This window comes from Cynoglossus semilaevis, chromosome 10 (assembly GCF_000523025.1).
Source record: "Cynoglossus semilaevis isolate Cse_v1.0 chromosome 10, Cse_v1.0, whole genome shotgun sequence".
In the NCBI taxonomy this organism is placed as follows: Eukaryota; Metazoa; Chordata; class Actinopteri; order Pleuronectiformes; family Cynoglossidae; genus Cynoglossus; species Cynoglossus semilaevis.
This window is the reverse complement of record NC_024316.1, coordinates 18,313,821-18,325,017: the sequence shown is the minus strand read 5'-3', so window position 1 is coordinate 18,325,017 and position 11,197 is coordinate 18,313,821. Positions and strand designations below refer to the sequence as shown.

The 11,197-nt window shown below is 42.8% G+C and overlaps 2 protein-coding genes across 4 annotated transcripts in view; both read left to right on the top strand.

Moving 5' to 3' along the window:
- Positions 1-709: 709 nt before the first annotated feature.
- Positions 710-6,976, top strand: LOC103385437 (5-aminolevulinate synthase, nonspecific, mitochondrial-like). 3 transcript variants are annotated; one of them, XM_008319329.3, is made up of 13 exons: positions 714-1,101; positions 1,205-1,278; positions 1,488-1,693; positions 1,879-2,031; positions 2,158-2,268; positions 2,345-2,561; positions 2,968-3,152; positions 3,244-3,423; positions 3,794-3,958; positions 4,037-4,305; positions 4,669-4,831; positions 4,975-5,176; positions 5,879-6,976. In XM_008319329.3, the coding sequence occupies exons 1-12, from the start codon at positions 1,006-1,008 to the stop codon at positions 5,133-5,135; spliced, it is 1,980 nt and encodes a 659-aa protein (XP_008317551.1). In that variant the 5' UTR covers positions 714-1,005; the 3' UTR covers positions 5,136-5,176; positions 5,879-6,976. The 3 variants fall into 3 exon arrangements, with proteins under 3 accessions (XP_024914763.1, XP_024914764.1, XP_008317551.1); XM_025058995.1 differs by having other exon boundaries at positions 710-1,101; positions 3,794-4,305; XM_025058996.1 differs by lacking the exon at positions 5,879-6,976 and having other exon boundaries at positions 710-1,101; positions 3,794-4,305; positions 4,975-5,227.
- A 481-nt stretch (positions 6,977-7,457) lies between these two features.
- LOC103385438 (dual specificity protein phosphatase 7-like) overlaps positions 7,458-11,197 on the top strand; it is a 5,500-nt gene continuing 1,760 nt past the window's right edge. Inside the window, exons 1-2 of the mRNA XM_008319331.3 lie at positions 7,458-8,814; positions 10,095-10,523. Of these exons, the coding sequence (XP_008317553.1) occupies positions 8,445-8,814; positions 10,095-10,523 (799 nt within the window). The 5' untranslated portion in view covers positions 7,458-8,444. The remainder of the gene's footprint in view (positions 8,815-10,094; positions 10,524-11,197) is intronic.

Sequence of the window (11,197 nt, the reverse complement as noted above, 5' to 3'; positions counted from 1 at the left end):
TGTTTCAAGAATGTTTAACATATTAAAACCGTTAGTGTTCCCACTGGCAAGATTTTTTGTTGTTTTTTTTTTTCTCTTTGATTTTGGACCTGTAGTCTGAGAGTCTGTAAACACATGATTTGAATCAGTGCAAGTCCCACAATTGTTTCATTGTGGTTGGACCTGAGCTCTAATCCCTGACCTCCACTCGCAGCGTGCAGTGACGCAGAGATGAGCAGATGAGGATTTGTTTGTTAGGTTTTTCTAAACATTATTTCACCAGGCAGGACAGAATACAAAACCTATTCTTATTGGTTACTGTGGTCTGCCACGAGGCAGAGCTACATGGGGGGGCAGGGGGGCATGTGGGGCTTTTAAACTAAACAGAATGTTCAGAACAACCAACTACTGCACTGCTCTGGAGCTGTGATGAAAAGAAAATGGAGGCTGTGGCCAATTACCTTAGTTCACTTCTTCAGCAGATAACCACAGTATTTACTGTACTCCGTAGAGCAGTAAAGGTATACAGTAGTAGTGTCTCCAGGCATTATCACCATGGCAACTGCTCCTGCATTTTGACAGTGGCTCTTACCTGCCCACTTGAGTGAACAGGTAAGAACCTGGAGGTGAGGGAGAAAAGAGAGAAAAATTTAAAACTGTTTTCAATTTGACATGCATACCAACATTAATGTTATCACAGTCAAATCTGGGGAGGGTGGAGGCGGGGGGGGCGGTATTTGACATTTTTTCCAAAGCTCCGTGGGAGGAGTCGACGGTGTGACTGATGGAACCATTATCCAGGTGAGTTCACACAAGATCTTATGAACTGTTGTACTGTAAGTTTTTGTGAGTAGAGTAGAAGTACTGATTACTATTTGACACTAGAGTTACACAACTTTTTACTTGGCTTCAGTATTGAACCTCCAGATTAAACCAAAGAGCTGAGTCAACTTCAAACACACAGCCCATGTCTGAAAAATAAAAACCAGAAACCTGGATCTGTACAAAAACCAGTTCAACTGCCTGATGGTTGTTAGTTTTAGTCTCAGAGTCAGGTTGTGGTCTCCAACACAGACTTTACACAGTGATGTCCAGTGGCAGAGCCTCCTCCCCTCCTCTGAGGTAAGAGACACACAGACCTCCTCTTATCTGTGGACCTGTCAAGGACAGCTGACTGCAGCAGTCTGGGCTTTAACAGCGTCCACTCTGGTCTCACTCGTCACAGGTTGGTGTGGAACTAGTCATGTTTCGCAAGACGGTTCTGATTTATTACTGCAAGGTGGACCGGGACATGTTCAGGTAAACACTGAGAGATGGTTTGGCTGCTGTTTATGTTGGATTTTATACTGACACAGTTTAGAAAGATTTTTTTTTTTACTTTTTTCTTTTATAGATTTAATTTCTATTTGTATGTTAAATGATTTATATTCACATTTAAACCTTTACATGATGATGATGATGATGAAATAATTCTCTTCCTCTTAGGTCAATAATTCTCTTTCTCTTAGGTCAAGAATACCCCACACCACTGCAGTGATTCGTCGCTGCCCTTTTGTTACCCTGGCACCCAGCATTTACTCCCACCTGGTGGAGAAGTCTTCTCTGGGGCACTTGGCCCGACGGTGTCCAGTGTTGACAGACTTGGCCTGGAAACATCTGACCAGAACCCTGTCTTCAACTTCAGTGTCCAAGAATATGTCAGATAATAATCAGGGTGAGTTTCAAGACAACAACAAAAAAAATTAACTTGGAATTAATTTAACAGACACCCATCACAGGGTGTAGAGGCAATTTTATCTGAAATACATATATAGACAGAGTAAACTGTCGTGTGTTATAGAATTAGATTAGCTTACACTGGAAAAAAATAAATGTATGTTTTTTTCCCCACTTATGTAGATCAGGGACACACAGCGCCACCTGCTGACCAGACTGCAGGCTCCAAATGTCCTTTCCTGGCTGCTGAGATGATGCAGAATAACAGCTTGTTTGTTAAAGAGGCCAGCATAGAACTGAGGCAGGAAGTGAAGGAGATTCAGTCTTTGTTTTCAGGTGAGTGATCACATGACCACACCTGGAAGTTTATATAGTTTATTTTAAATATTAAAAAGATATTTGAAAAATCTTTACAATCCTAAATATAATTGACTCTAATAACTAATTTTTCCTCCTTTAAAGGAAAAACGAGCCTGGGTTTGTCAGTCCTCGATGTTATTGAGTCAAACCATTCAGAGGAACAACAAAAATCCTCAGAAGTGTCTCAGCTGTTGAAGGATAATCTGCCTGAAGGTAAGAATTCTAGGGTAATGATTTATAACTCACAACATCTTCAAACTTCAACTGCCACCATCTCCTCCTCTGACAGGTGCCTTCAGTTATGACCAGTTCTTTCAAAACAAGATTGACAAGAAGAAGACCGATCACAGCTACAGAGTTTTTAAGACGGTGAACAGAAGTGCCTCCTCGCCTCCCATGGCCGAGGACTACACTGAGGCTCTTCATGCAGTGAAAGACGTGTCAGTCTGGTGCAGCAACGACTACCTTGGCATGAGCTGTCACCCAAGAGTCACCCAGGCTGTGATGTGAGTTAACAGGCACCCACCCTCACCCACCAGTTGTTTCTGTCGAACTAATTTGATTTAGTGATGTCCGATAGTATCGTCCCGATGTTAGCATAATTCTGTCATATCAGCAAAATGTTTAGTGGAAAAACGGCTGTGTTTGAAAATGAAAGCCACTAGATGGCAGCATTACAAATCATTTTATTCATCTATTTTAATGATCAAGGGATTGTATGTAGAATTCTGGTGCCAGCAGCTCATACCTTAGTGAGCAGGCAGCACTTCACTTCCTTAACCACTAGGACACCACTGCTCTATTATATCGGTATCGGTTGATATTGCAATCGGAAATTAAGTGTTTAGACAATATCAGATATCTGCAAAAAGTTAATATCGGAGATCCCTAATTCTAATGTTTTCTTTTCAGTGAGACTGTTCAGAAGCACGGCGTCGGTGCAGGAGGAACACGAAACATTTCAGGGACCAGTAAATTCCATGTGGAACTGGAGCAGGAGCTCGCTGATCTGCACCGCAAGGAAGCTGCGCTGCTGTTCACTTCCTGTTTCGTAGCCAATGACTCCACCTTGTTCACCTTAGCCAAAATGCTCCCTGGTAAATGTTTGCTTTAAAAAAAAAATTCTGTGTGAATCTGATTTCCAGAACTTTCTGACAGACATGCTCTCGTTGTTATTTATTTGTGGAGGCTGTGAAATCTACTCTGACGCTGGCAACCACGCCTCGATGATCCAGGGCATACGGAACAGTGGAGTTAAGAAGTTCGTCTTCCGTCACAATGACGTCAGCCATTTACAAGAGCTGCTTGAGAAGTCTGACCCATCGACCCCAAAGATTGTTGCCTTTGAGACTGTGCACTCCATGGATGGTGAGGACACACTGCTGCCAGGAGCCAACGTTTGAATGGTTTTAAAAGGAAAATAATTCTCCATGGGAGACTTGACGTTAACCTTCCTCTGGCAAATCCTTAATCTGATTTTTTTTATTCTTATTTGAAATTCATCACATGGACAGGATTGTATACCCTAGCGGGCCGGTTTTTGTTTGTTTGGCATCACTGGTCTAATATACAGTAACTAGAGTGTTTGAACTATGTTTTGTTGCTGCTTCTTGATGACAAGAAAAACCACCGTCTCACATAAAACTGCTGACTTTTGGTTGGGGAAAAAAATGGGCAGAGGTTTTTTTTTATTATATAAAAAAAACTAGAAGTAGACTAAACTATTTGTCTTACACAGGAGCGGTGTGCCCCCTGGAGGACATGTGTGACATTGCCCATAAGTTTGGGGCTCTGACTTTCGTAGATGAAGTGCATGCTGTGGGTTTATATGGTCCCAGAGGTGGAGGAATTGGAGACAAGGACAAAGTCATGCACAAGATGGACATCGTCTCAGGAACTCTGGGTAAATGTGAACACCACGTCAGTGAGATGAAATATTTCACAAACATCTCCATCCGTTTTATAAATGCTGTATTCTCAGGCAAAGCCTTCGGCTGTGTGGGCGGTTACATCGCCAGCACCAGCCCCCTGGTGGACACAGTTCGCTCCTACGCCGCCGGTTTCATCTTCACCACGTCCCTGCCTCCCATGCTGCTGGCCGGGGCCAAAGAATCTGTCAGGATCCTGAAAAGTGAGGAAGGTCGGGAGCTGAGGAGGAAACACCAGAGGAGCGTCAAACTGCTCCGACAGATGCTAATGGACTCGGGACTTCCTGTTGTGCACTGTCCAAGTCACATCATCCCTGTCCTGGTAAGAGGACAATCATTTAGTTAAGTAAAGACCTCAGCGTTAATGAGTTAACGAACATATCTAACTGTGATGGAGTTTAGAGAATATATATATTTTTATATATATATATATATATAAACTGCACTGATTTTTTTTTAATTAAAATAGTTTGAGTATTTCAGTACTGATGTAATACACACCTATGGTGTCAGAAATTCCCCTTATATTTGTTTAAAGTGTTTCTAATCAGGAAAGATGATGAGAATTTGTTTTTGCCTAGTGCTGAAATAATTACAAACAGATCCACCAATTATAATTCTACTCATTGCGCAATAATTGGTACCAGCCCTAAAACAGATTTTTTCAATTGTTGACACTCGGCAGGTTGCTGATGCAGAGAAGAACACTCAGGTCTGTGACATCATGATGTCCCGCCACAACATCTACGTCCAGGCCATCAACCACCCAACCGTGGCTAAAGGGGAGGAGCTGCTGCGCATCGCTCCGACCCCCCACCACACCCCACAGATGATGAACCACTTTGTCGGTTTGTTTACCTCATAAATCAAATATGTGATCTGTAAATGAAACAAAAATTGATAATCTACACATTCAATACAATTTGATTTAGTCTCATTTAACATCATGTGTCAAGTTTAATGTAATTATTTATTTGTTTTTGTGCTGCAGACCAGCTGGTGAAGACGTGGACCGAGGTGGGTTTGGTTCTAAGGCGACACTCGTCGGTGGAGTGTAACTTCTGTCGGCAGCCTCTTCACTTCCAGGTCATGAGTGAGAGGGAGAAGTCGTACTTCACCGGCCTGAGTCACATGATATCAGCCGTGGCTTGATATCAGCCAAAAATGTCAACCCTAGTTTGGTTAATTCATAGGTAAGATATTTATTCATATTTATTTCATTGACATTAAAAACTGGCACTGCCTGCGACTGTCTCTTCATTTACTCCTAATGACCACATGGTGGTGCTATTAAAATTACTAAAGCTCAGGGGATCAGCCCTTCACAGTAATGACACCCAAAATATGGAATATTTGGACTTTTGGAAAATTAATTCACTACAGAACAGTCCAGGGAGTAACTACGCCCTCACCCGATCACTGCTGGGATTAACTCCAGCTCCTTCCACCATGAAAAGGATTAAGTGGTTGAAGATGAATGAATGAAAGTAATTTGAATAATAAAAAAAAATCCTTCAGACAAGAAATACTTGACATACAGAGTTACATAAAAAAAAAAATCCTTCAAGAAATACTTGACATACAGAGTTACACCACACGGTGGCACAGTGGCTCTCCCTGTGTGCGAACCAAAGGCAGTGACGTCAGCCCCCTCGCAGCCGCACAGATGAGTCATAACTGCTGAAGCAAATTTCATGATGAGCCACTAGATGGTATCATTTCAGGATATTGTGGTTCTCATTCACAGATAACACTGTGGTGGCAATAAAACACGAACACGTACATGTGGCTCACAGCAAAAAAACTGAGTGTCTTCAGTGAACTGATACAGTCATCACATTGAATTTCCATTCAAAATAATATTAATAATAATATATATGTATTTTCTATCCCAGAGATTTAAGGTATTTGAAAAGAAAAAAGGCCGATTCCCACTAAATTCCCTCTGCTGGAGGATCATACGAATACTGATGGAAGTGAGAGTGTGCGCTCTTCTCATCTCGACATCCTCCCACTGTGCACCTGATTGACATGAGTGGATTTCTACACCCACCTGCTGTGTGGGCTTTTACAACCACTCTGTGCTGGAGAACTGAAGCTCTGTTCCTGTTCCTCAGAGCACCACCATGGGCTCATGTGTGGAGCACATTATGTAATATGTAAAGAGCCAGTGGTGGAGCAGCAGTCAGGTGACCACCTCTGCCACCGCGCTGCCGCTCAGCAGGCGACCAAACGTTTGAATCTTTAATGTGTTGCCGTTTTATTTAACATGATCTTCTCACACGTGGTGTGTTTTTAGTCACACAAACTGTTGACTGTTGTTGTCTGTTCATAAGGAAGACACTTTTTTATATTGTAAACAGATGTGTTTGCTGAAAGGACTGACTGTTTAATCTCCACATTTATCAACACTGTATTCCTGGTTCATGTTCTTTTTCTTTTCTTTCTTCTCTAGTGATTCCAAATGTAGATCCCTCTGTTCCAGAGTTAGGAACTGATGTTCAGATGGAACAGAGTCTCAGACCAGGATCACACTGGGACTACAGCTACACTGGGGGGAAAAAACTCTATATATCGCCCGGCCTAAAGTATCACAATATATTGTATTATTGCCCTGTATCGTGATACGTATCGTATCCCCAGATTCCCCACAAAACACAGCCCTGGTCCCCTGAGATCAGTCAGAGCAGCAGCCATGAAGCAGTTTGTGTGTGTGTGAAACTGATAATCAAGTATAACCCTTTTCAGTTCCTTAACTACGATCATTTTTTTTAACCAAACCAAACCTAGTTATGATGAAGTGGTGAAGTATTTCTGATGCTCTGGTTTGTCGCTGGTTAAAGGATTCAGGGAGTTTTCAAATCCACTGGAGTCGATTCACAGTCTCAAACAGAACGGCAGTGGAAACCACTGTGTCCATGTTCAGCCTTTACTCTCAGTCTGTGTTAATCCTAATGCTCTGCACATCTGTGCACCCCCGCCTCACTCCCCCCCCACTCACGTGTGCTGACAGATGAGCTGCAGGGCTGTATTCCCCCGACACTCGTCTCCCCCTTCCTCCCTCTCTCATTCACATTTCTCTTACATCATTACAGTAGACATTAGTGGTGAAGCCTGAGTGTCTTGTCGCTGCCGCTTTATTACAAACCAATGTAACAAAGATGGAGTAGAGATGTGAAGGAAAGGGTGAATAAAAAAAGATTATTTTATAGTTTCTGTTCTAAAAGGTTTGGATTCTCTGTTCAAAAACAGTCACCACATCAGGGCTGTGTTTGGGCAAGAATGTGACGATACGATACGTCTCACAATACGATATATTGTGATGTACTGCGATACTATAGGTCGGACGATATATTGATTTTTTTATTTTTACTGTAGCTGTAACAGTAGTCCCAGTGTGATCCTAGTCTAACTCTGGAACAGAGGGATCTACATTTGGAATCACTAGAGATGAAAGAAAAGAAAATGAACCAACACCAGGAATATTGGACTGATTGGACGGATTGGAGATGGAGAGAACCAGTCCATATGGCATTGATGTAACTACGGTGCTTTGAATTTTAGAATATTAATTCTCCAACCTTTTGTAGTCAGTCTATTGTTAAATGGCTCTGCGCCAAAACATTTCTTCAAAAACTCTATTTCTGCCACAGTTAGAGACAATTTTAAAACTGAAATTTGTTTTGCTTGGCCGTGCCCCAAAGGGGCCTCTCTCCCTAATTTGAGAACCAGTGAGCTAAGTAAAGATGTACAGTTGTGTCTCAATCTGAATTAGTGACAGTGATGTCCCCACTGGAGAGACGTGTCTGAGGCAGCAGAGGGTCACCGTGATTGGCTGAGGTGATGGAGGTCCTGATCTGAAGGTGAACTGAATTACAGCGCCACCCAGAGTTGAATGACAGTAACGACCGCTAACTGTTAAAAACGTTACCACAACAAGAACGACCAAGACAAAGTCTGTAGAATTCTACATCAAAAGGAATTGTCTGGTTTAATTCCACATTTGTCTTCCACTTCCTCCGTGTGAGTCCGTGAAGGAGAATCTCGCCCACCCCAGCTTTAAACCTTAAGGATTTTAACTCCTCCCTCTCGAGTTTCTCCACTGTGTGAACTCACAGCGGAGTGTGCTGTGGATCCGGGTGCGAGTGGAAGTTGACGACGTGACTATTTGATTTTAATCGTTTTGTGCAGAGCGGAGACCTGTTTTTGGTGGAAACGGGTCTCCGTCTGGCCCCGGGTCAGGTCAGACTCACGGACCGATGGAACTGGAGAGGAAGAAAAAGGGGAAATCACTTCGCTCAGGCAGAAGCGCCATTCACTGGCGGAGCAACGTTTAACCGCTCCATTTGTTTCTCTTCTTAGGTGGAAATGTATCTCACTGTCGTGTTTTGACAGCTCGCAATTTTTGGACCATGTAAAGAAAGTGTTTGCGCTCGTGTGTGGTGAGATATCGAGTCGGATATGTCTGATGAGACGCCGAGTAAAAGCGTGGAATGGCTGCAACTGGAGTTGGAGTCCGGGGCCACTTCTCTGCTGCTGCTGGACTGCCGTTCACACGAGCTCTACGAGTCGTCCCACATCGAGACCGCCATCAACCTGGTCATACCGGGGCTGATGCTGCGAAGGTTCAAGAAGGGCAACATTCCCATCCGGACCATCATTCCCAACCACGAGGACAAGGAGAAGTTCATACGGCGCTGTAAGACGGACGCGGTGGTCCTGTACGACGAGTGCACCCTGGACTGGCAGGACGGCGTGACTGCGACCTCAGTTCTGGGTCTGCTGCTCCACAAGCTGTGGGAGGACGGCTGTAGAGCATACTACCTGAAAGGTAAGGAAGTTTGTTCCTTAAATATGTTTTAAAGTGACGTCGAAGAACCCCAGTAAATGTGTCAGTTCTGGAGTTGATCATGTCAGAAACGAGGCGACTCTTTGACGTCACTCCTCCGCTGTTTAACTTTATTTACTTGTTTACTTTGTTCAAGTCTTCGCTTTGTCACATTAGCAACCACGTGTTGACATATTACTGATTTGTCAACTAAACTAAACGTAAACTTCTCCTTCAGGACAGAAATGTTCTCAGGGAGAGATGTCTTTTTTTTTTTTTTTTAAACTTTTCGATGTCGACTCTTCGCTAACGCTATCTATTTCCGGGTTGTTTTTGTTGATTTTTAACGCTTCAGAAAACCTCGGGTTAGCATGAAACGATAGCCGTGTGTTGTGTTACTGCTTTGTTGGAGGACGTAGAAAGTTTGGAGTGTAAACCGACTCACTCTCCGAGATTCTCAATTAAAATTCCAACATGGCAGCGCCATGTTTTGCTCCAGCAGGAACAGGCGTGTATTTCATGAATGGTCTGAGCTTGGCAGCCGCCCCGGCTCCGAGTTCGTCAGTGAGAGTTTACTTCTCCATTACTACCACTACGGTTCACATGCTGTAATCGGTCTCTATTCAGTTTAGTGAAAACAGCAGTTGTTATGAATGTCCCAAAACTATTTGTGCCTGTTGTTGATGTTGTTGTTGTTGTTGTGTCCCAAAACTATTTGACTGTTGTTGTTGTTGTTGTTGTTTTTGTCTAGTTTAATAAGAAAACTAAGTAGAAGATGTGTGTAAAATCACAGAAGTATATAACGATTTTTAAATATTTAAAAAAGGTGTATTCAGTAGGGGATATATTTGTGCTGTAGAGTCAATGAAGGAGTTAAAATAATTTAAAAACGTATTATAGTGACCTATGGCTGTGGTTCTCAAACTGTGGTACGAGGGTCCTTGATGGAGCTCTGTGTTTGGTTCCCAGGGTGAGCTGAAGTACTTAAGGTCGTACTTACTAAAGTCATACTACTTCGATGTACAGTGACCAGTGTCTAATGTGCGTTTGGTTCCCAGGGTGAGTTGAAGTACTTAAAGTTGTACTACTTCGATGTACAGTGACCAGTGTCGATCTGTTGTAGTTCTATGTTGGTCATACTGTTGATGGTCTGTTTTTAAGTTTGAGAACCTCATCTCAGATACATGAAACACAGAGATGACGAACGACAAAGTAAACAAACTGTTCCAGTAAAGTTTCCTCTTTTATTGTATTTAAAACATGTTTTTGTTTCATGTGTCCAGGTGGATTTGCCAAGTTCCACACCAAGTACCCGGAGCACTGTGAGACGCTCCTCGATAGTTCCTGTCCCAGTTCTTCTCCTCCGCTCTCTGTTCTGGGTTTTGGAAATCTCCGGATCAGCTCAGACTGTTCTGACGGGGAATCGGACCGAGAGCCGAGCAGCGCCACGGAGTCCGAGGAGAGTCCCCTCCCCAGTAACCAGCCTGCCTTCCCCGTCCAGATCTTACCCTATCTTTACCTGGGCTGCGCCAAAGACTCCACCAACCTGGACGTGCTGGGCCAGTACAATATCAAGTACATCCTCAACGTCACTCCTAATCTCCCCAACATGTTTGAGCACGACGGCCACTTCAGGTACAAACAGATTCCCATTTCGGACCACTGGAGTCAGAACCTGTCTCAGTTCTTCCCAGAAGCCATATCTTTTATAGGTGAGTAAGTTTTTATTACTACACCAGTACTACAGTATCTGATTTGAAAACTGCTCTTGGTTTGTGTTGATTTGCTCCACGTGGTGAGTGACGTTTGTAAAATTCAGTTCTTCTTTTATACCATATTTATTAGACACTAGGTGTTTGTTTGTTTGTTTGTTTGTTTTATATCAACTTGTTCCTCTAAGTACTGAAAGTTTGCAGACGCTGCTAACGTCATCAGTGCCTTCCGCCCAAAGTACAACGTGATATTTTAAAATACTGTTTGTGTGCGTGTTGCTGTAGCTGCATTTCAAACCACACCTTCTGCTGCGTTTGACTGTTTGTTTGTTTGATGGTAGTCGTTCAACCCATTATGATCACGTTCATAAAACGTTTTCAAGAATGAGGAAGGAAATGGTCTGTGGTGGTGTTTGAAGACACGTTGAAGTGTGACCGCTTAAAATGATTTTTTTTTCTGTTTGCTACTGTGACGCCTTACTAAGATACTTGTGAATTTTTATCAGTATTTTAATTTTAATTTTTCCAGCTGCTCTGTATGGATGTCAGTTTTCTAAAACTGTCTCCATTCAGAAATAGAAAGTCCATCTGCTGCCCCCTGCTGCAGCAATGTGGTTTTTACTCTTAATTTTTATTTTGTTTCATCACAAGTGCAGTGCTTCATACAAGCTTAG